Source organism: Halichoeres trimaculatus, unplaced genomic scaffold (genome assembly GCF_033239565.1).
Source record: "Halichoeres trimaculatus isolate MK-OKI-2021-1 unplaced genomic scaffold, fHalTri1.1 fHalTri1_scaffold_21, whole genome shotgun sequence".
In the NCBI taxonomy this organism is placed as follows: Eukaryota; Metazoa; Chordata; class Actinopteri; order Labriformes; family Labridae; genus Halichoeres; species Halichoeres trimaculatus.
Window position 1 is genome coordinate 13652930 of NW_027437199.1, and position 25849 is coordinate 13678778.

Below are 25849 nucleotides of genomic sequence, written 5' to 3' on the forward strand. Positions count from 1 at the left end.
TACAGAGCTAAGTTTAAAAAAAAATTAAAGATCAGATCTGAATAAACAAAGACATATCTTGCAGGCAGGAAAACTAAGTTTATATATTTAAGCATGTGCCTTCTCAATTTAATATGCTACAGCTTAAGTATTGACTATAACAGCGAAAAGAGAGCATCCACTGTAAGCTTCTCCCTGCTGGCTCCTCATAAAATTTTAGATTAGAACTTAAAATCCTTTTTTTGAGCTACAAAGCTTTTATTGATCTCATACCATCTTATCTAAAGGGCTGTTAATTCACTTTTACTCATCAAACATTAGACCGCACAGCATGCAGGCCTGCTCGTTGTACCCAAGTCTCTAAAAGTATAACGTGAGGTTGAGCCTTCAGTTATCGGTCTCCTCTTTATTAAAATCAACAACCACTCGAGGTCAGTCTTGGTAGTGAGAATGCAACTTTAACCTTATTGGCGCACATCCAACACAGCATGCCAAGCCAACATCCCTAAAGATGAATATTACAAGGATGCAACTGGAGAAAAAACTCCTGACTCACTATCTATCGCTTCAATCTCACCCAGACTGCATTCGCAGACACAGATTTTCAGACTCCAAATGTGCCTGGAGCAGCTTGAATATTTTATTTAGCCTGCTTTTCCAGAGACAGAGGATTACCTCCCAAACTAGTTTGTCACAACCCCCCACCCTAATCCATCAGTGCAGCCGTCATATGGAATGTCCTGCTATTGGACCTGTTATGCTTGCAACACAGCATCAGAGGGGAAGCCTTTAGTACAGAGCATCCACGAAGATGCTCCTTCAGCAGAGCAGATAAAATCATCTTTTCAAAGGAATGCGATGGTTGAATTTCTTTTCTAAAATATGCAAGAAAAAGAAGCAGGACTATGCTAATTGGACAAAATCTAATAACTTTTTGGGGCAAATGGTTTAAAAGGAGACAAAGACCACAACTGGAATCAATATTGAATTATCTTGACAGCCAGTGGACGTTCCATTTCCTGTGGAATAATGGGCATGGATGGGTTTGATGTCAACCACAAGTTTTCATTGGGTCTCCTGTCTAACTCTGGGTCAAAAACTCCATTAAAACTGATTGTTTGAGAACTCACCAGCTTGTGGGGTTTTCTTTTGCCCTGAGTTATGCTTTATAGGCAGGACTTCTGCCAGACTCCTCAAAAATTGGCCTTTATCACAGTAGTAAGGCTGACTAAAATCCAATAAGAGTGCCAAACATCACAGATTGTGGTTGACATCCCAATATGTGGGTGAGCCTTCCAGCCACCTTAGCTGCTACTTTAGCAGAGTTTATAAACGTCAGCCCATCCACGACCCAACAGTCAAATTATCCAGCAGGCCGAGTCAGGTCTGGGCCTGTTAATGCTCACAAGTGAGAAAACATCCATGGCTTTGCCAGATGTTCTGCTGAGACTGACCAGAGATGGAGGGGGACCAGATGTGTGGCCAGCAGCGAGGCCATCTATCTGCCGAGTCTGTTCTTTTTTTCTGTCTTCTCTGGACTCAAAGTGGAAGCATTTGTCTTAAATAACATATGAGCCTAAATTCTGAATCAGGAGTAAAATCCAAAAAACTCTCATAGTGGTCTACAAGAGAATCAGCTGGGTCAACATCCACAAGGTGACCTCAGCCAGGTACAAACCAACATGATTTGAACACAACCCCAGTGGGAGGTGTTATTGCAACCAGACCTCACAGGTCATTTTTCAACACTTCCCAAAATACCCTGCTCTGGTGCTTGGTAATGCAGTGCAGCTGTGGGGGCGATAACATGCCCAAGAACTCCTTCAAAAGAGACTTGTTTGGTCATAAATTAACTGCTCTCAGTGAAAGTGTTGGAAATGTTTTGCCTAAAGGTAAATCAGGTAGCTCCTTGGTTTGTGTATTTCTCTAAGTCTGGTAGATGATAACTTCCTCAGATCTCAGTGAAAAATTGGAGCACCTTAATCTCAGCCAAATGGTAACTGGTGAGACCTTCCAGTTTTTTCAGTAGTAATGGTTTATGTTGGCTAAGATGTGTTTGAATACTGTTGTTTATTTTTCACATCCCCTGACATTGTTTTTGGATGCTGAGCTATCTAAAATTCTGAAATGGTCATAATTTTTTCAATAACATAGTTTTTAAGTTGCTTTGAAATCTTTCTGCACTTACGTACATAGCCATAACAGCACCTGAGGGTCCCACCCTGATCTCAATGTCTATGAAAAATGGATGCCATATTGGTGTGGTGAACTGACTTAGACCTTGACAGCTAAAGTAAGCTATGACAAAATTAAGCTGACGAACAATAACATAAATAAAAAAATTAACAGATCATAAGATGAAATATTTTGACCAAATATTACAAAATACACGGGTCTTTAGCCTCTTTGCTAACAGCTCCAGTGTACATGCCTGTAGTAAGGTGAAATGTGCCTTTGATTAAACAAAACTCATAAACCTGATATCATCTAACCTACTAAATTACAACAAAATTCAGATTGAATTTTAAATGGAGTCCGCTTGCTTGGCTCGGAGTGAGGTCTCCACAAAAACTGCTCCCCTTGGTGGCTGGCTGCAGTATAGGTTAAAAAATCCAGCTCTCCAGTCATTCCAGATGGGCTGTGGTCAAACTTTAAAAAATTGATATACCTCGTAGAAATGTTTCTCACGTCCGATTGTTGAGGTGACTTGAAGATATCATTTGGCTGCCTTGTATTCAAGTCCTCTTTTTTTCTGAAAAGTTTCGTTTTCAGTAGTTATACAAGATTAAAAACGAGGCTTTACGCAACGTTTAATGATAATTGACAGCTGCCGTTCTCGTGTATTTTTTCCAGCGACTATAAAATATGTCAGGAAGTTGAGTCAAGAAGAGAGAAGACTCTCAAAACAAAAAAATATATATATATTATTTCTGTCAACCAGCTCCACTCAGATTCTCCCAGACTCCCTCACAGTCTCTGTTGCGCAGACTCTGGCTGCAATTACTGCCAATGGCTGCGCCTGTGACGGAGGTATTTTGGCTTCAAAACCGTGCAATGATAAATGGCGGAGCCATGCTGTCCACTCGATATACAGTCTATGAGGTGAACAGGTGAGACAGCAGCAACACAGCTATACGCATGCATTATTCACAGCAAAATTCCCATAGCATACACATTAACAACCAGCACATTTGGCAATACATGGATGTCACCACAAAAAAGAAGAAGTACACATCTGTCAATATGAAGTTTAGCTTAGAAAGGAAAGGTGTCACTAATGTCACAAAATGATACACACTTTACCTTTAAACTGGCTCACAGCAAGCTTCATAAAAGCAGATGAGCCATAGGTTGGGATCAGTGTTCAATTTTTTACAGTACAAATGATCAGAGATGGGCACATTAATACCTTTTATCCTTAAAGATGCTATGAGGAGGATCTGTTTTAATTGTTTGAATGCACTCCCTCGCCACCTTGTGGCCCGTAGTCTCCACACAATGTCGTAAATTACTTTTAGTGAGGGGTGTGTTTGTTTTGGAATTAAATGGAGATCGGATCTACCCGAACTGGAGGCTAAGAAGTAGCAATTCAAAATATTCTGTAACCAGCAATATTGGTGCTGATAATCTCATTTTAAAGTGTGGATTTTAAGATGACTTTCAAACTCCTCACAGGAACTTTAACTCAAAATGAATTGTGTGAATTTGCCTGAATCAGGAGTCAGTCCAAAGTCATCAGTGTTCCTAAAAATAACTTATAACAATAAAGCACAACAGGATTTGGTTTCAAACTTTCATAGTTGGGGAAACCTGGCAGCCATCACTACATAAGGACATGAAGCTTTCATTTGTCATGAACACACACATGCATGCAGAGCAGAGACTGAGACAGACAAACACACAAGCTTCTAATTCTGTGTCCTAATTCATGTCAGCAGGCCAGCCCTGCTGACAGACAGGGGCAGCATGCATGCAGGTCTTTGCTGCAACATGCGCCAAGAGCCATCTGTCCTGCAACGGAGAGAGCGCCGTAGATTATGTTGTTAGAGAGAGAGAGAGAGAGAGAGAGAGAGAGAGAGAGAGAGAGAGAGAGAGAGAGAGAGCATTACGCACACCCTGATCCTCTCCACACAGAACCAGTGTGGCGCACAGACCAGCGGCAGCCCTCTGAAAGTGGGAAGTTTTCGCCGAAGGATTCTGTCTAAAATTTAATCACCTTCATGTCGACTCTGTTGGATACTAAACCGCCGATGCTATGGTTACCTTTATTACGGTAGGAACCATCTTTGATTCACTTTGCTTTAACGTTTCATGGAGCATTTTTGTCGCTGGACAACTTTTACAGGTTTTCCTTAAATCAAACGACACATGGACTGAGCCAAGCTGATAAAGATGATTGGCATGACTGATGTGATCTCAACTTCTCGAAAACATCCAAAATGCGCATCATACTGTGAGATACGCGGCTCGGGGTATCTGTGAAATGAAAGGCTTTAAAAAGTTTTGAAACTGGAATTTACATCACATTGAGTCTGCTAAATTGGATTTAGTGGATCCAGATTAACTATTCACTCTTTAAGTAACAGGGGAGTTGCATGATATGTCCAAGGACTCATTTAAGCTTGAGCTTTGTCAGGTAAATCAAGGTAGAATGTGAGACGCCGTGCGCAGCCTGAGGGCAAACAGGAGAGGACAAACTCACTGTTTCTCGTCTCTCTCCTGGTGTGTGTGTGTATGTGTATGTGTGTGTGCACAGGTAGAGAGAAGGGTTGGGTCTTTGCAGAGTTCGCTTACGCACACAAACATAGGAGTCCTGCTGTGTTCTCATGCACTCAGAAGTCTCGCTCAGTTCAAAGGCGTGTTGCAGGGAGCGGAACTGGATAGTGCGCACGAGAACGCTTCAGATGTGGTTCGGCTTGTGTCTTTGGATTACTGACGCGCAAATTGTTTTGCTCAATAAGTGCTGGTGCAAGCTGCTATTTCACGACTGAACCACAACACAGGGCGAAGATGCATTGAATATGTATGCATTTACGCATGGAGTTAGTTTATGCATGCAAAGTGAAGCTCGTGTGCACACAGTGGAAGGAGTGAACCGCCTCTGTGCGTTTAGAGTTCCTCCAGAAATTTTTGCTATGCAAAAGTTTCTAAACTCGATCATTTTTGGAAACTGCTACTCATGCACAAAGACTTAACTATTTTAAGAAAGTGATCTTGAACGTTTATATATAAAGTCAAGCAAAACGGCAAAAAATGATGACTTAATTGCGATTCCTGTAGTTTGGAGTTATGTTTTAATAACGTTTGAATGTGTGCTCTTGTAAATACTTTTTATCTAACTTTCGTTTTGTTTTGTTTTTTTTTTTGTTTGAATTTTTTGTTTCTTTTTGTGTGTGTTTGTTTAATGTAGTTAAACCAAGCTTTTTTGGAGGCTAATTTATCCCATCAGAGATGATTTGGAATATTTGATACCGCACAGTGTATGAGAGCCAAATAGCCCAGTAACCCAAAATACTTATACTATGTCCCTGTTTGTGCGTGCGTGTGCGTGTGTGTGCGTGTGTGTGTGTGTGTGTGTGTGTGTGTGTGTGTGTGTGTGTGTCCAGTCTGGTAACATTACATGAAGAAAATCCTGTGTAATGGTCCTCTATACAGTTGGCTCTTTGACATGACATGTGCTCTGTGGCTTTGGATAATGGCGCACATCAGTGGGCGTCTCAAGCCTCTGCTGGATGCTTTCCTGCTGCTGTGGGAGTCCACTTATGTGTGTGCGTGCATGTGCTGGAAGTGTGTGCACAAGGCTGCCAAAGCAGCTGTTGGAGCTGCAGATTGGACGCAGAGGCTCTTCTCCGTGCGTGCCGGCACTCGGCTGGATGAGGCAACAAGGGCACAAGAAGGGACAGTGATGGGAGAGGGGTGCATCCCACTCTGCAGCTCCCTTTGTTGCACCTAAGTCTAGGAAATGGCCTTCAAGGCATTTGAAGATAAGCTTCCCACTCCTGCTGTAGGCTGTTGGGTGCATGTTTGAGCTCTTTGTGCCGTCCAGCTGCAACACTTAAACAATGTTCATCTTGTGTTTATTGCAGGAGGAAAGAGAAAACTTAAGAGGGTAGGCTTTAGACAACAACATTAGGTTGCTTAACGTAGACAGAGGGCGAAATGGCTGCTAGGTGGTTTCACAGACTGATCGGAGAGTCGATGATGTCCCTTTTGGCCCTGCATTCCAACCTACCTGAGTGTAAACTCTGCTCAACAATCAGCTTCTTTTTTATCTTTCTGTGCCTGTTTTACTTGTTCCCTTAATTTTCAATCATGTCATATCATTCATTTAACTCCTCTGGAATTAACAGGTAGCTTGGATGTCATTTAAATAGTTAAGAGTCAACATAAAGTCCAATTCAATGTTGCAATTCATTCTTATTTCTGTTGCTCTGATGATCTCTGAGACGACAAAAGTTGCTTTGTTGGTTTGTCTTGATAGTATTTGTGGTATTTTGTGTGAAAGTGAAACAAAGCAAAGGATTAACATCCTAGCAAACAGGTTAGCTACCCATACTTGCTAACCATATGATCTTCATCTCCCAGCTCTCTGGAGTTTAACGTTCTGTATTTCCCTTCTTTCTGTTGGTCAAAAGCCAAAATCCTCTGGGTTCATTTTCTTCTTTGGTTATTAGAAACAGAACCACCTTGAAGTTTGTACCGAACAAAAGCTTTTATTCAGCTTTATGTCATAGTCATGTTTGAGATTTATGGCTGGCCAAAGATACTGCCTTTCAACATAATTGGCTTCTGTAAATACGAATCAGTAGCCAATCATTCCAAGCTTTCTGTTTTTAAAGAAGGTAAATGTGCAGAACTTGCAGAAACTCAGAATCTTGGAGGATGTTCACAGCAGCTGCTTTTAAAGTGATCCAGAAAAGTTTTACTCTCTTTGTTGACTAACTGGTACTGTTTTTGTGTCGTGCACCACAGTTACATAAATGCAGTTTGCACGTGTAAAACTGTTAGCTGTCAAATGTTCTTCTCTGTGAACCAGACCTTTGAGGTAGCTTGTCCCTGCTCCGTACCTCGTTGATGTTGTCCATCGATCATTTATAAGAGCATGAGCTGAACATTTAAAGAGGAAAAGGCAGCCTGGATGGATTCTCTGTTACTCATCACAGATGTTTCATTCAGCTGTGTTTACGGCACCTCCAGAGGGACTGCCTGGGAGCTTGAGTGTCCTTGGACCTCTCTGTTCTGGAAATCTTTTCTGTCAACATGTGACGTCGCTCATTTCTTGGGCCCTCCTTTTTCGTGTAATTATGTGTAATTACAGTTTCATTTGTTAGTGGTTTTTAGTTTTTACATGAAAGTGATCCAAAAATAGCAAACACAGTTTGTAAGTCACCTGAAACTTACGACTTGAAGGTTTATTCAGGATGAAAATGTTTGAAAATGGGCAAGGTGCCCAGGAAACAGTTGAAACAAGAACTTGTTGACTAATTTCTTTCAAAAACAAGAAAAACTGCATAACATTAAAAAAGCAGTTGAGTGGATGAGCTTTTCTCAGATGTAAGTGCCATTCCCTGTAGACGCTGTTAGTTTGACAGAGATGTTTCCCCACTTCTTCCTGTGACTTATATTTTAAGAGGGCACTGATCCTTCCACATGTCATCTATTCTGTTTATATCCATGTACAGTATTGTTGCAGTATTGAGGGGTTAAATTTGAGGTAAACTTGCATGTTTTGGTCTCTTCCAAAGATAGATTTCAGAGGTTGGTCAGACTAGTGTGACATCACAAAATTGGTTTGTAGAGTACTCTTTAAGATAACAGGTGTTTGTAAAGGGAGCACCACAAAATCAAACATTTAGCTAATGATTCTTGTATCAAGAAAATATGTGAAAACAAAATATTAAGAAACTTAGAGAAACGACCAGGAGAAGAAAAAAATGCTTTTAGATTTTAAGTTTAAAGGAAACATTTATGGGGGGCTTGGTAATCACTGTTTTCTCCTCTGACATATTTTACACCACAGTACACGCTTGCTTGTTATCGAGTTTTCTTCTGCTGCTCTGTTTTCTTCCTCACTGAAGTGTATTCCACCCCCTATGAACCAAAATTTTGAGAGTATTAGTGCATGCAGATATTTATTATTTGAACAGTATAAAAATCTCATTTTCTTTTCTTTTTTTCTTCAAGTTACCGTCTGTGTCGATGTACAGTTACTACATTGTCCCTGTTTCTTTGGCGTTGGATCCATCCAGTCCCTGCAGTTTTGAATTACAGGATGAATCGTTAAGTAGACAAATAGACAAAGAGGTAGAGCTTCATTTTGATAAATTCCCATAGAACTGGAACTATTTTTGCATCCAGTGCTATGGTGCTCTTGGAATTGACTTTGCTTAGGAGACTAAGGCCCCGTTACATCTGAAAACGCTAAAATGCAATGAAAATACAGTGGAAAAAAAATTCTTTACACAGAAACACCAAGGGTCTAAAAACTGAAGTAGAGTTGGGCTGATCATCTGGTGTATTGGTGAATACTAAGTGCAGAAGTGGAGCAACAGATGCACATTTTGTTGAAAGACAGTCAGCAGATTAAGAAGATTGACAAACCAAAGCACAACATGATAGTTCATGTCTATTATAACAACCATGCTGTTGTCCTGTTGTATGCGTTCACGCATGTTTCAGAAAAATTTCACTCTGGAGGCCATTTTCAAAAGTTTGCGTTTTAGGTCGGCTAAACCTAAAGTTTCTGTGTAAATGCGATGCCGAAACGCAACAAAAATTTTGCGTTTCACCCTAAAACCGTTGTCGTGTAAACGGCCCCTATGGTTCTCCCAGTCTACCGTCGTTATTCAATGTTTAATGGTAGAAAGAGGGGACCAGGAGGTGCCCGTTGGCAAACTTTACACCAACCCCCTTCATGGGTGATTCTGACCCTGCTAACAGCTGGTCACTGGTCAAAGCTTTAATTCATTATCATCTGCATTTGTACAAAGGTGCCTCAGATCTGTTTTCAGTTACCTCTGACATGGTTTTATGACCCTCCAGTCTGTTAAAGAGGGGGCCAGGAGCTGCGTTTAGGGACAGAAGGTGTGGCAGCACAAAAATCTGCAGAAATGGATCGTGGATCAAAAGCACACTTTCACAAGTGTGTGATGTTCCAAAAAATGGGAATAGGTGAGAATATCAACTTGGAATCAGTTGTTTAGAGCTGTAAAGGCAGTGTATTCTCTCCAAAGGTAGCCTGTATGATTCCACAGAGGCACAGAGTGAATGAACCTTTCACTGGCTTTTGAGCTGGTCTGTTGTGGTAATCACAAGTTTTGTGGTAACTGCAGGTTCTTGTTTGTAAGTGGCTGGAGTGGTTTGTCTGTTGCACTCTGAAACCTTGCCGCTAGATGCCACAACATCCACAGACATCATTTGTGGTAAAAAACCCCCCACACATTTCAAATATATCTGAAAACAAAATCAGACCCCAGCGCTCGTTAGTCTTTCCCGCTCGTTCAGAATTCCCCCTTTTTCACTCCATATTACTTCTGCTGAGATGTGTTATTATGTTTACGCAAGTAGTCTTGTTTAGAGACAGCTTATATGTATGAGAAAAAACTTTATCAATCTTACTTCAACTGTGGGGACATTTGTTAGCGCTCAGAGTGGCTGAGAGTTTTTCAGCATTAAGTGTTCGTGAAGACCAAACGTGTAATAATGTTTGTGAGATGCTTGGAAAGAATCTGTCGAATGAGTCACCTGCTGACTATTCAGATAGAATGAAACTCGTGCTTATCTCCTCGATGCTACAAACATTCACTATCATCACTGCACAGTTTTAAGATTGTCTGAATTCCCACTCATAGCCGGGTAATAAATTAAAAACCCTGTTTCGATGAAAGAAAAAGAAGATACTTGCCATGATTGCAGTGACTTTTGACATCATATCCTACTCTCCTCTCATCAGCCATCACATATCACTTGCAGGTTGTTTTTGCTTTTCAAGAAAATGAAGGGTCTTTGTCGTTAAAGTTAAGTGGAGCACAAGTGCTGTCCTTGATGTGTGATGTGATGTTTAACTGCTGAAGTCAAGTGTCTGAAGAGTTTGTAGTGTCTTTTTGTAGCAGCTGGTCAACAGTAGAATCAGAATTTATGGTGATGACGTCCTTAAAGTGTAGTTAAAGAGACATTTTTTATTTTTGTTTTGAGGAATCCTGTGAAAAGACGTGCAAACGCTGCATTCCTAAAGCGCAAGGGGCAAAAAAGAGAAATCCTGTTTTTTCTCCTCTTAATGTAGCTGTTTCTCTTTTGTATAGGATTTTACTTTCACAGCCTCGCCTGCTCAGGCATGGTTTACACATTTGGTTCAGTGTTTATACGCTGCACATTCTTTTGGGTGGTTTCAAAACACATCCGATAGAAATGGGTTAGAGCGTGTCAGAAGTGTGCAGAAACACATATAAATGTCGGGCCCCTCATTTAGATAATTCATTCCTTTAACCTGTAACTTAAACTGTTTACACTGAACCAAGGCCCCACTCACACGAAAGAAGGTAAGTTCCCATCCTGGCCCATATCAATGTCTTTCTCTCACCTATTCCAGACAGAGCAGATACAGATCAGAGCAGCTTCAAGGTGAAGCTCGGCCTTCCCAGCAGCTCAGCCATATGATAGATCAGCCCTCGTCTTTCTGTCCGCTCTGCCCCTCTAATCTGCCTCTCTGTCTCTCTGATGTTCTTTATCTCCCTCACATTAACCATCTGGATCTTTATGTCTCACTTCTCTCTGTCTCTGTACATTTCCCCCTCTCCCAGCATGCTTTTCTTCACACTCTCTGTCAATGTTAAAGCTAGACCCAGTGACCTTCTAATATCACCCCCATCCTGAGATACAGACAGTGATGAGGATTGACTGATATCTTTCACTCTCTTAAGTGTCCGCTTAGTTGTGTTTTACAAACCTTTGTTGAAGGGACTTTTCATGATCTGAATCTCACTGAGATTCTCTGCATAATTGCGTTGATTTCTTTTTGCATTGTACTTCAATCTTGATTCATTGATTTAGTAACTCTCCAACTAATTTCATAGTTACTTCAGTGGAAATTTGAATACTGACCAACTAACCAAATATTACAAAGGTAAAGGGGAAAAAGTCAGCAATCGGTCAAAATTTAGCACTTTTTTATTTAATCTAGCAAAGCAAAGGATCAGAGTCTACAGCTTAACTAGGCCAATATGGCTAACACTAGCAGAGCTAGCACCACCACTCTTTAGTCCTCTTTAAAGGTTAATGTCCACATGCCTGTGCTGGTTACACATTGCTCCGGTGGAGTGATTGCATGCCAGTCTAAGAAGACACAGCCTTGCTCATGATCCATCATCCTTGTTTGTTTACATCCAGGTGGTAAATCCTTCAGCTAGTGACAGGTGGCCATATAACCAGCATTTCCAGCCCACAGTGATAAAAACATTAATAATTTGTGAAACTAAGAGGTAATTCTGGTGCATTTTGTTTGTTTTGGCCCCACCTGTAAAAATTTCTCTGAAGTATTTCTTTGTAGTTATATTTAATGTCAGCTCACTTTCTGCTGTGTTTGTTAAGAAAGTCATATATTTTTGACGTTACAAACAATCAGGTTCTTTGAGCTGGATCTTTGCAGTGTGTGATTAATCGAGATGTGTGGTGTCTGTGTCCACACTGAGTAGAGGAGTGAGACAAGCACAGTGAGTACATGAACAGGGGGGAAGAGGACAAGACCAGAGAGTTCTAGAGAAAAAATAATGCTGGTGAGGTGACAAAATGAGTGACGGCAGGTCTTCCAAATGTGATGGCATGGAAACTGTGGAATATAGCAGCATCTGTCCCTTAAAGAGAATCTTCTCCAAAACAGTGTAGATAATAACAGAGACAAGAAAAAAGATATCTTACATCTTTTATATGTTTGGAAGTGTGTATTTTACACCTTTTTTTGTCAGCAGTCAATTCCTGCATGGCTCATATGGTTTATATAAGACTTTAAAGGTTGGGCCTTGGACAGGTTCTCAAATCTTAAATGGGACCCAGGTCACCCTTGCCCCCTCTGGATTTGCCCCTGCTGGCAAGCCAAAATGAACTGTGACCACCCAGCACATAGAGCACAACACTGCCCTGAAAGAGGCGACTATTATGCAGCCTCAAAACTGCGGAGCCACCAAGACAGCTTGCTTGCAATACCTTTGGTTGTTCCCACACGTCCCAACTTGACCACTTAAGGGTATGTTTCTTTACTTCTTCTACCTGAAAAATCAAAGAAAATGATTGGCTGACCTGGTGCAACAGAAGGTGCTTGCTTACATGACTAGCATTTATGTTTTCCATTTCCTCAAGTGACAGTTTCAACCTTTGTAGTAAATATATTCACTTTAAAAGGACAGTTCAGTTTGCAGTGGGATTTTATGACTTGGTAATAATAATGATAACTCGTTCATCAGCTCAGCCTTTCAGTTCACAAACCACCCAGGGAGAGATAAGCTAGTCTTTTCCCACAGCAACGCAATGACTGGAGCTGACAGGGGCAGTGATGAATGTACCACAGATATATATGATTTTTATGAATGTTGATATTTTTGCAGATCATCATTGTCAGGCTGACACATAAACCGTTAAAAATAAAGGAAGTGATCTGGCTCAACTTGAAGTGAGGTTGCTACAAAAAACTGCTCCCCCTGGCAGCTCTCCAGTTATTCAAGATGAGCTGTGGTCAAACTTTAAAAAATTGATACAACTCGTAGAAATATTTCTCATGTCCGATTGTTGTGGTGGTTTGAAGATATTATTTGTCTGCCTTGTATTCCAAGTTCTCTTTTTTATAAAAAAAGTTTTGTTTTCATCAGTTATAAGATGGTAAAAACAAGGTTTCAAGTTACGTTTATCGATGATTGACAGCTGACGTTTTAGTGTATTTTTGGGGGGGATAGTAAAACACGTCAGGGGGGGGAGCCAAGAAGAGAGAAGACTCTTGAAAGAAAAAAATATATATATTTTTGTCACCCGGCTCCACTCAGATTCAACTAGAATCCCTCATGGTCTTTACTGCACAGACTCTGGCTGCACAACTGCTACCAATGGCTGAGCCTGTGACCGGGTATTTTGGCTTCAAACCCGTAAAATGGTAAATGGCGGAGCCACGCTGTCCACTCACAGTCTATGGGCTGACACAGCAAAGTCTGTGGAGTCTGATGCATTAGTTCAAACAGTATTTACACATTATGAGGACAACCTGTTCTGTCATTCTGCAATAAAAATAAAATAAAATAAAATAAAATAAATTTAAAAAAGTCTAAACAGACAGGAAGTAAAACACCAAAACAAATGTAAAAGATCCCATTGACATTTAGAATAAAATGTGCCATGCTGACACCAGGTCGTACTTCACGTATCTGCCTCAACTAACTAAGCCAGGTCTAGAGTCAACAGGTTGGAGCTTTACGGTGGCCAATGAAGATGAATGGATGAGGAAAAGCTCATGATGGAGGCCGGAAACCGTTGACTCAGTAATCACTAAAGGAAGTCCTCCGTCCCGTGTCTCTAGCTCCTGCTTTGTGTTATGATCAAGAAACAGCCAGGGGGGTGTTGACTAAGTAATCGAGCTGAAAGCCGTACCACAGCAGAGCAGAAATGGACAAGTAATGGATCTGTAAAGGATCCCTTACAGCTGGTTTTATATTTTTTCCTTGGTGGACATTTTAATGACTTTTCAAACTTTAGTCACATTTTCTTTTCTTGAATCTTATTTCTCTTTGTGTTGAATCACTTTAGTACCACTATTTGAATTAGGAGACGTTTTGATTTTTTAACAAAACTGCAAATTCTTTTGCTTCTCATGAATCTGCAAAGCGTCCCACATGTGGGCAGTAAAAATCACCCTGCCACTTGCTGACACATGGCATGAAGATGTTGTTTTGGTCATAACCTTCATTTCTCTTACATAACCTCAGAACAAACACATGCTTATGGCTCAAAAACAGCAGTGAGCGGTACAGTGAATTCAAAGCAGATTATTTGACTTAAAAGATATGGAAAGAGAACCTAAATTAGGAGTAACAACAGTGATGGATTCTTTCTCGTGAGCTGCTCTGACGTAAAAGCTACAAATTCACCGTGTCAGTTTGGTTTAGCTGAAACCTCCTTTTGTATAAGAGCTCAGGCATGTGGGAGTGACCACCTTTATTTCTCCTTACAGAAGAGATGCCTTTAGGTGACACCTATGTGGACTGGTGTGTCAGATTAGAGCCCAACTTTGATATTTGAGCTCACAGATGTTCAGATAGCCTAAAGATAAAACCTGCCGCTCAGAGGTTAAACCAAAAACCATGCACACACCCAATCCCTACTTGTCCCTTCGTTTTGGATAAACACCAACCCTCACAAGACAAATCCTCACTTTAATCTTTACCCTGAAGCTAAGGCCGTCACACCTTTAACATCCTTTGACAATAATGCGTCTTACATTTGTTGAAGTCTGGCAAGTTTGTAGGAAAAGTTTCTCAATTGTTTTTGTAAATTTTTCAGATGAGTTATATGAGGGTGTCTTTGGTTGAGGATGAGAAGTTACTTAAACCAAGAAAGAATATGATGAGAGTTTGAAAATCAAGGCTACTTTGTGAACATAATGAAAAACATTGAAGAGCTTAAAACTTTCCCAATTTGAACTGTTTCGTTAAGTGATGATTATCAGACACAGACATCTGAGTTAGAGGTGTTAGAAGAGATAGGATGAGACTGAAATCAAGCTCTCCACTAGCAGCTGCTAGGCAACATTAAATAAAAGGTTAAGGTTCCAGAAATCCATTTAAAATGAATATCAGTGTTAAAAGTTAACTCAAAAGTTAGTAACATTAGAGATTTCTGTCCCTGTTCACGTTTTCTTCAGTCTCTGCAACTCTTTTTCAGCCTTTCAGCTGTTTCAAAGCTACAGAGGCAGGATGGTGGGGTAATGTCATCCTGTCATCAAGCCAGCAGCTGAGCTAGCAACAGGTAAAACTGCAACTGCATACAGTAAATGGTGCAGAGCTGGCGCTGTGTGTACGTGCCATGCCTGTTTTGCCTCCACAGAGCCATAAAGCTGTCCACGCTCAGAGAGCGACGTTACTGATGCTGTTTGGTTCAGTTAAACTTTATAGATCCAATTGAGCTCATTACAGCAGTGTTGTGTAACCTTAGCTTTAAAAAGACTGGTGCCAGATTTGGTGGATTGTTTTATATGGAATTTCTTATCAAGTGTGAAAAGGGCTTTAAAGTTAAACCGGCAGCAGCAGAAAAAAAACAAAAACAAAAAAAAAACATGGGCAACGTTTTGGCCCAGTGTGTGGAATAATAGAATGGGTTTACATCTGGTCAGCATCACGGCAACGTATCGGTGACTTTTCTTTTGCACTGCGTGACATGCAGGAAACTGTAAGTCAGTATCACTATTAACAACATGCAAGGCCAAATAAAGTCCTGATGGTTTACACTTACCAGCCATTGAATATGGTCCACCTGTTCAACGGGTCATGAATGCAGATCTCATCAATCAATACCGACTGCAGCAACTCCATGCATTTAGGCATGTAAATTTGGTCAAGACAACCTGCTAAAGTTTAGACTGAGTATCAGAATGGAAGAGGAAGGTGGTGTAAGACAGATGCTAATAGCCACGTAAGCTAAGTATTAGCATGGAAGTGTACCCCGCTAATAAATCCAACAATGAAGAAAAACAAGACTAAGAAAAAATGAACAATGGAAAACATCCAGCAATTAGTCTTCTTTGTGATTGCCATGTGGCACTTTGTTGCGAAGAAGTTAGTAGTCGTAGTAGTTTGATAATTTAGTAATTAATGAATGATTTCATAAACCTGTATTTGAACCTGACTTTCCTTTTGTGCTTCTCATGCCAGTGATGATGCCTAAAGCCTGCACAACCTCAAACCTGCTGACTCCTGGCAGGGCTCCACTCAGGGGTTATACTCAGCACAAACAGTTCTTTAGTAACAATTTTACTGGAATTGAATCAGCCACCTTGGGCAATGTTCTGACATCTGATATGTATGCTTGTAGTTTAAGTAAAATATTTGTACTTCTGAAAATCTGTTTCCCTTCCAGAATAACACTATTTAACAACACATTTGGTACGAAAACTCATATTAAGCCATACAACATTTTCTTACTTTATTAGCCCTATTATATTTGTAATGTTAAGCCAATTGTGGGTATTTGGGTTGCAATAGCCCAGGTTTTTTGTTGTTGTTGTTGTTGTTATTTTTGTAACCCTTGCATTCAATCTTTTATCCTAGTGGGATGAACATAACAACACCTCAAACCTGTTCTGATGATGAGGTTTTTCATTATTTTTTGTTTTAATCTAAATAAGTTATGATGATAAGGATTGTTTTGCAGGACAAATATGCTCAATGTCAAGGGGTAGCATTAAATTTTGAGCAAGAAAAATGCAGATTTGACATTGTAGGCATGGCATAGACAGAACACAGCTGAAATGATAACCTCTTGAGAGCTGTGGTTTGAATATCTTCAAAGACCATTGTAGAGATAGGTTTGATGTTTGACACTACAATATTGTTTTATTTGAATGGTGTGCTTTCCAATATGCTGTCCAGTTTCTTAGTGAATAAATTATCTTTTATGTTTTATCCCTTACATCTATAATCAAGATACATAGAAGCTATTCATTGTTTTTATTGCCTGTTGGCCTCTGAGGTCAATGTTTATTACTATAACTTATTTATCAAATCAAACTAAAAGTGATCTGCATCAAAAGGGGCAAAAAGGCGATCCAGCGTGTGATGCTGTTTAAGATCAAGAGATTAACTGTCAGTGGAAGAGTCATTTCAGGCATACGGGTGTATTACTTTTTGACAGCAGTGTGTACCGTGACATCAACAAATAGTTTACAGGATCAAAGCGACTTTTTAAGTTTTGACTGATTTTACTTTAAAGTTCAGGTCCCCAGGTTTGAAAGATTGATGGTGTGATATCAGCTATCTGAACACGAGGTGCTTCGATTTATTTATCTATTCATTTGGTGAAGTATCTTATGGAGAAGCTAATGAATCTGATATTGAGGAAAAATTAAACATATTTCTCTGGGTGTAAACATGTTCATGTATCTGTGACATTTCATACTGTCCCAAAAAAAGCTAAGACACTAAATGTTGAAGAAATCAGGTTTTTGTGGTATGCTGGTCATTGAAAGCCTATTTGTTGATCAAAATAATGCAAAGAGTACTTATTGCCTGTTTAAAAACATATGACTCATTTCAATATGTATAAACTGAAGATTAAACTACTTTATTTGCAACTTGTGAACCATAACATGAGCTTTGTTCACTCTGTGGACAGCAAAGAAGCACTCCAACTTGGGGAGAAGTTAAAAGGTCTCAAGGTGCACAGAGTTACGTAGTACTTTGTTTACCACAGCTGAAGTTGGATTAATGGCACCTTTCAGGCATTGGGCATGGCCAGTATTATAGTATCAGAATTAGTCAGTGGAGCTGATGCAGCCAGCTCTCAAGAATTTTTTTTTTTTTTTTTCTCTGGTCAGATAGCGGCTGAAAACTTGAGTTTTTGGGAATAATGATTCGTAATTAGTAATTGAAAGATGTTGAATGGTTTTAGTTTTGTGTTTATTCAGTGTTTCTTTGCCCTGTGCCCTTTTATCTCAGGAGGTCTTGAAAGCAGCATTATCTTTCACAGAGCAGATTTTCTCTGCATGTTCTGGTGATTAAATTTGAGCCTTTAGCCAAATATCTAAAACATGTGTTTCTAAGTTTTCAAAGCTAGAGATTTTTTCATGTTGAATTGGATTTTTTTTATTTTGGCTTTTGATCTTATCTGTCTATGATTTAATGGAAGAATACAGTAATTCATTTAGGTTAGGAAATGTCAGCAATTTGGGGCTGGGTATTGAATTATCAAGTCCTCTACTGAAAAAACAAATAGCTGAAAAGATAAACTTTGGACACAACACCGATCATTACTTGTCTATGTCGGTATTCAGAAATGCATTCAGGGGAAAAAGGACAAAATAATATATCAGCTCAGTTTTCACTGTGTGTGTGGCTTTCACGATTTTCATTTAACCATGGAAGACAAGGTCTGGAAAAATTATTTAAAGACCTGAGTCAGATGACAAATTTCCCCAAAGAGAATAGATCACATCAAGTCATTAGCCTCATGTTGAGTTGTTTTCCCTGAAACTTGGTATTTCTATGTTTTAATTGTAGATAACTTTGTAGAGATTTGGTCCAGTTCATTCTTATCAAGCTGGGAAATCATGTGCGCAGCATGTGACTCATTGTGCAAAATACTTGTCCATACCTTATCTAATGTCTTTGTTAGTTTTTAGGACTCGTGATCAAATCAACCTACCCGGGGGTCACTGGGAAAAGGGAGCTGCCTGACATTTGTTTACCCTCGATCTTCTCTCTTTGCTGTGATGCAGGGTTACTTTGAGATGAATTGTTGTTGTTTATTTTATTTCCACAACCCCAAACAGAACTAAGATAAAACTTTGTGTTATGCTCATGTGTGAGTTCAAGACATAAACCTTTGTCATGCTTTCAGTTTTACTTGTGACCTAGTTTGTGGTATCAGTAAAATGATAGTCATTGGTTTAGTGTTTTGTTTTGTCACCTTTAAAGCTAGTAGGGCTGGGACGATGTGCAATCCTCACGATTCAATTATATGGCGATTTTTGGGGTGCTGATTCATTTTAAATTGTGAATCTTCGATATTTACAATTTTTGTGATTTTTAATTATTTTTAACACCAGACTGTGTGAAAAAAGTTAAATAATGATGATGATGTCTACAGACTATATCAGGAGCCATTTTTTCCCATAAAATGCACATCACGTGGGTCAGAGAGAAACATTTCACCCTCTGCTGGAGGAAAGCGTTTCTTTCCAATGAAGTTTATAAACAAGGACTGAAATATTTGAATTTGAAAAAAAATAGTTTTTTTTGACAAAGAATCCTGATTTTGATATTGTCAAGCAAAAAAATCCAGATATATTGATTTTTTTTTTCTATTTTTTCTCCCACCCCTAAAAGCTAGCTGCTATAGCTACTACATAGTAGCTAGTAGTAAACCAGCTCTGATTAATGTGTCCTCTGAAGTATTAGAAAGATGTTACCAACTTGTTGAAGTCTGTTGCCGCCTTCTATGCATATGTGTATAAAGCATGTCCTGGTTCCTAGAGATCAGGTATTTGCTGACCTGTCAATGTCCCTCCCACTGCTTCTTTCTTTTGCTTGTTGGCAACCATTAAGGAGCCAGCACACTAACAGAAAAAAAGGACTTCTGCAGTAAGGTGGTTTTTTAGGGCAAATACAAGGACATTTTTGAACCCCTTACAAAAAAGGGGTGAATTATTGTGAAATATGTCAATGCGCTGCTCTACCAATGTTTTTACACAGTGCTTCTAAGAGAAATCAAACCTTTTCCCTGGTTTCATTAACCCAGGGCACTACCATGCTACACACACCACAAACACACCAAGACACACAATGAAGGAAGGTCAAAGCTACAGTTGAGCCTGCAGTCTATTCTTGTATCTGTGATTCTATTAGACTTGACACTGGATTAGCTTCCCTGATCTCTGTGGCTGATTTGGGTTGGTTATTATAAACTGCTCCATCGCACTTCACCTGTGCCAGCACTCCACTGAATGGAGGGATCCCACAAAACTACAACCTCCAAAACAGTCTTTCCGCCCCTCACTAAACTGCTGATCTGGCCTGTTGTTTAGGAAGGAATCAGAAAGAGGCATCTTGATCCATTTCTTTTTTCAAACAAGGACGACTCATGCATGTGTCAACACTTCTGCACTTGTGTATTCGACAGACACAGAGGAACAATCATGTGTCACAGAGGGTTAGGAGTTTGTAAGATCACGATGCCACCCAACACTTCAGCAGCTGGTTTCACTCATTTGAGCATTTCCCAGTGTGAAGTGTTAGAGCTCGAATAAACAGAGACATGTTGCAGTGGCACAGCACCCACTCTGGTGTTTTGTAAACGTGGTTACACACTCCTGCATCATCAATACTCCTCTTATGTGCATTTCATTTAGTCCTAGCTATACTGAGCAGGGTCCAACAAGGATTTTACGTTTGAAAGTGAGGTAACTAGTCATACAGGTGGAGAAAAAAGAAAAGCTTTGGTTTGACCCTAAGAAACAATATAAACTCATTTAATAATGTTTCACAGGATCAGTGCAGAAGCTTGGAAATACTTGGAGTTATGAGTTTAAACTATATTTGAATGTGGTATGACCTGTCAGTATGTTAAACGTCGGCTTTGAGTTCAGCATTTTTGCTGTTGCCACTTTTCTTTTCTTTTCTTCTGTTTTTTTTTGTTTGTTTGTTTTGTTTTCTCAGGATGGGAGAGTGAAACAATGCCATTACCTGAATATGAAAACTGTACATTTTTGCCCAAAGCTACTTTAATATCTGGCTGTTTATTGACAATTTATTATCTGGGCCGTAAATACGATTGGAGAGTTCCACCCAGTGAAGAAACAGGGGCACTGTCTTCTTTGACATTTTGATAGTGCAATAAATTCCATTTTATGATGTTTGGATACAAAATCCTTAACATGAACCAAGACAAACACAACCTAATTTGACACTTTGACACGGCTAGATGTTTACCTATCACTCAAAATGGTGTCACCTTAATTACTTACAAGTTCTTATGCCAGGTTAGCTTATGTAAGAGAGTCATATAAAATATTAACCTCCCCAAAGTGCTGTGAAATAGGAAAAGCACTAAAAAGAACCAAACTGCCAATCTTAAATTTTGCACAAGTCTGTGTAATGGTTTTATTCAACAGTTGGTTAAAATCTGTTTATCTCAAAGTGGGCCTCTACGGAGATTTATGAGCCTCAGGTGGTCTTTTGGACAGCTGCAGTTAGTGGCATGTGATTTAATTTCTCAGACTTCTGATCATATGAACGTTTAGTCCCCTGCCGCTATAATTACATTATTACGGTTTAAGATACTGTCTTATTAGAACAGGAATAGAGTTTTATTTATTGATTTGTTTTAAAGAAAAGGCCATTTAGTTTCTTAAGAAGACATTTGTAAGTCCTCTCAACAGCATTAGTCCCTGTGGAGTTCTTGATCACATCCAGTTTCACTCACATGCTGATTCAGTTTACTTCTTGATCAAATACTTACTCATCTAATTTTCTTCTGTATATGTACCAGTATTTCATCTTGATGTTGTTTACACTTATGCAACCAGGACTTCAGAATCAGAATGCCTCCCCCCTGCCTTTTGCAGCAATGTTTCTTTAAGTGGGATAATATGTGAAAGCACTTGCAGGCAGGCTCTTGATTATGGTACTGGTCGACGGACCTTAAGTCCTAACGTACTGTTTGGCTGCATTAGTTGCATGCACAACTGCAAATAATCAGCCAGTTAACTAGTTACACCATAAAAGCAACACAGGTGCAGATAATGCCATAATTATGGGAAACCTCCTGGAAAACTCCATCCAACAAATACCAGTTGTGCATGCCTACCACTCATCAACGGCGATAAACCTGGCACGGTAACAGTGTGACTAATAGAAGATCACAAAAACATTTTTCAGGGATGAAATGGAGATTTTATAATAATAATATTCATACAGCTAAAATCTGGTCAATTAGATTAAAAAAAAAACCAAAGAGAAAGGGGAAGTTTGGTGATGTTGAGATTTAATGTTTGTGAGTTTCCAAGCGCACAGTAGAAAACCTCAAAACTAAAGTAAGCAACATGAAAGCTTCTTTGCGGAACAAGCACAGCAGCAATGCGACAGTAACTAGATGAGAAACTCTACAAGCAGTTTATGAACTCCAGCATTTCACCACACACATCTAGGAAGAACCCAGACACACAAAAATCAAAGAGGGAATCAAAATTGTAGAACTGACTGCAGTGAGCACCATCAGTTTGAAATCTTAATTGGCTCCCCTGTCTTGTGCCTGTAATGGTGGGGTCTACTCCCATTAAATTGAATTCTCTTTTGGGCCGTTAACCTGGCTCATGCATAGCGCTAATTGATTTTATTTTTCACCGTTACTACAAATGGTCCATTTTCCTCGCTAATGCCTAGACGCATCCAAGCCGTGGCGTTGAACTTAACTCCATTACTCTAGCACTAATTGAAGACTCATCATGGCCACCCAAAGTTAACTTTTCTCCATTTTTACTGATCAGTAGCTATAAGACATTGCAATTCATAGCCGCTAACTGCATTAATTTGGGGGTTTCTTTCCTGAAGTTGTAAGGTGAAATCAATTCCTAGAATGTTTATTTCGTGTGCTGTCACTTAAGTGAATTTGTCATGGGTTAATACATGATTTACATCGAATTCAATCCCACAGAAAGTTAGAGTGGAAAGTTTTCTGTGAGCTGTACTTAGTGATCCTGTTTTACTGTGGATGTTAGATTATGGTCAGACTAAATAATGGACTCTAACCAGTGCTAGAGTTCATAGGCCTGCCAGGATCTCTGGTTGGCTGACCAAGATAAACAAAAATGTCACCATGACTCCATCTAAGCAGATGATCACAATAAGACCCAAGTCTGTGAGCACTTAACCAATCAGACTGGCTCTCACTGGTTATCTTTGCAGTATATTTACAATCGTGCATCGTCTGCTCCAGTAACAGCAATCAAAATGTCATGTTGCAAACAAATGATTGGAAATATTCTGTCTCCGTGGTTCTATGAGTTTTACTTGCTGCAAGGTGTGTGTTCTCATTTGTTTTTTCTGACAGCCAAAGGAATGCGTCCCTGTAGGTATGTGTATGTACATAGGTATGTACATGTCCTTACATACCAGACCTGATGAAAACACAGCACTTTGACCTTAGCATGCTTACTAATCTTCCTTTTTCCGCAATGGCTTCAACAGCAAAGCTAACTTGCACTTTTAACATCCCTCACAAACAAGCAACACAAAGGACGCTTACTTTTGGAACCGCACTGGCATAAATTAGCTTTCTCAAAGGATAACCACGAACGCAGATGACTCACCTGGCAGGAGACAGCAAAACGTTCAAAGGATAATTCACTGTTATGATTGGAATTCTGCCCTTCCCTTCACTTAGCGTAACACCCTGGGGGCAAAGAGAGAGTGGGGTGGGAGGTGGAGGAAGACACACAGGATAGGCAACCTACATGGAAGTCAAAATCACAAAGTGCAGTTGGTGTTTACTCTGCGAGCAAAAACAAATGGTTTGTAAAGCAAATCATTATGCTAGCGTAATGAAATTTGTGCAGATAAGTCTACCTAAAATTTTAACATTTCAAAAGGTGTCTGTGTGCTAATCTAAGCTAGTGCATCAGGTAGATAACTGCTTCCAGCACAAAATGGACAAGTATTTCATTGCCATTCACTTTTCACCATGAAAAACTTGCGGACATGTCAGTTCACAAGTCAGAAGTGCTTGTGTCAGAATTAAGAGAGCGACAAACAGCATGCAGAAAAGGATAAAAGTCATGAGCTGAGCTGGCAACACAGCCATGAAAGCAACAACCTCTGCAAGCACCTTTACCACCATGCTGACTGAAAACCCCTAAACTGCCAAATCAAATTCCTTTTGCGTCTAATCACAAAACAAACTTCTACGCAGCTCCTTGTGCGAGTTTATATTATTTAATCATATTGTAAACAAAAAAAGACAGGAAATGCTTTCTTAGTAGTTTTGTATACTTGTTTCCAATGGAATGAAAGATCAATACCTCCCTGATTTTTCTCTCCCTTTGAACATTGCATTTTCTGCATGTGCAACAGGTGACGTGGGGTGCCTGTTGCTGCTGAGTTTGGTTTTTGTCCCCAGTCATGACTAAATCCTTTTGAAGCCCATCAGAGTTTTAAAATTTAAGATAAATTGTGATTTCATTGCTCTTTTTCTTCTTTGTATTGCTCTGTCAAACACCCCCTTTCCCACACACACACACTTCACGCTGTAACATCTGGATTCAATTGGACAGCATTAAGGCTCAGACATTGCCGAGTGAAAATCCCTGTAGAGGATTTGCCTGTTTGGCATACTGCTCCTTAAGCCCCATCACCAGTCTCGCTACATCATCACAGGGGTCTCCACGGTAACTGTACCACAAATCATCCATCGCCATCTTGCTCAGCTGATGCAGTTCTGGTTTTCTATGCCAGCAGGGTTCCTGCGCTGAGCCACCAGGAGAAAATGTTCTAGTTAAAGGGAGCAGAGGTGTACTTTTAGTTACTGACAGTCTCAAAATGATGGTGATTAAATTTTATACAGAATACTAAAAACTAAGTAATCACTCTCAATCAATCGCCTCATTTTGGTTTGGTGTCAGAAGCCTCCCTGACGTTTGACTAATGTGGACTAAAGTGTTTCAGGGCAACTGGCCAGGCACTGTTGGTTGGTCCAGACTCTCAGTACAGTAGGAGTTTAAAGAGGGGAGATTATGCCCTCCCATATTTTAAGTATGAATATAAAGTAACAATGTTGGGTGTTCATTCTAAATGTGTTCAGATTCCCAAACTGCTACGTATGTTGAAGTTGAAATTAAACAGTCTTTTCTAAAAATAGCACAAGATCTTCACGAGACTGATGAGGTCATCACATTAGGATCTCCTAGCTGGTTGATGACATGTCAGAGGGGCGGGCCTCAAACACTGAGGTGTGCCGAGAATTCTGCCAATAAGCCAGTCAGAGAGAAGGGGGTTGAAAGTCTTAAAGAGACAGCAGTTGAAACAAAGCTTTTCAGACATTGATTGAAATAAGGGTAAGAGGTTTTTTTTTTTTTTTGGAGCTGTACATTATAGAGAGCGGGAGTACCAGAGGAACAGTATAACACTTATCACCTCGTTGTTGTTTAGATATCTGGACTGCTTGTTTAGCCTTCCTTCCTGGTTAATGGCAGCTGGGTGATTTGTGTGGCTTTACTATAGAGCAAGAAAACAAGCCAGAGCACAACACTAACAAAAAATGAAGGTAAAGTGTGTTCTGCATTAAGTGGTGGAATAGGTAAATTAATATCTATATGTATGAGGAGTATTTAATCCCCCAAATATGGACCTTAGTGGAAGTAGGTTCCTTTCCTTGAAATGCTAAGTTCCTACTTGAGAACAGAATAACAAACTCATGTCAGTTCCATTTTCATAGTTTGTGTATGTGTGACTTACAACAAAAAGCACAAAAAAGAAAATAATGTGGTTGTACTGCACAAAACAATTGCATGGATGTATTTTTTTGGCAAAAGGGCAAATGATGATTCTATTATCATGCTTCAAGGGAGCTTCTTGACCTCATAGGCCACTGTCATTTTTCTCATGGAAGGGTTGAAGCAAGGAAGAGTTTCAGTATACAAACCTGAACACTAGACATTTCATGATATTTGTATTTCTACACACTGCCTTCAAAGTGTGTTGTTAAGACTTTGTTATAAACTTGTGCTGCTATGTGGCCATAAGTCATACAGAATAAGATGATAGGTTGGAACAAGACCTGGTATGTTTTCTTGAAGAAGCATGTATTAAATAAAACCTCTGCAGCACTACTTACGACAAGAGTTGGCAGAGCCACCATGAACCACACAGCCAGCTTCAACATAGCTGTGGTTTAATTAAAGCACATTGTCAACCAGTTTCACTAATCAGCTTGCTACAAGTGTCAGTTGTGTAACTGAGTCAGTAGCACAGCTGATTACTCCGAGCCAATTGCATCAACATGCAACAATGGGCTAAAAACAGACCTGTCTGGTTTGTTGTCTGACCCACTGAAAAGAAAAATGTAAAACTAGACTTTCAAGTTTTTAAAAGATCGATTCAAGCAGCATCCAGTATGTTTTTTGTTGCAGAAA

The 25849-nt window shown here is 39.7% G+C and overlaps 1 protein-coding gene across 1 annotated transcript in view; it reads left to right on the top strand.

The window, feature by feature from the left end:
• Window positions 1-4124: 4124 nt before the first annotated feature.
• Window positions 4125-25849, top strand: part of ntf3 (neurotrophin 3) — a 42512-nt gene continuing 20787 nt past the window's right edge. Inside the window, exon 1 of the mRNA XM_074697712.1 lies at window positions 4125-4252. Coding sequence (XP_074553813.1) covers window positions 4235-4252 — 18 coding nt within the window. The 5' untranslated portion in view covers window positions 4125-4234. The remainder of the gene's footprint in view (window positions 4253-25849) is intronic.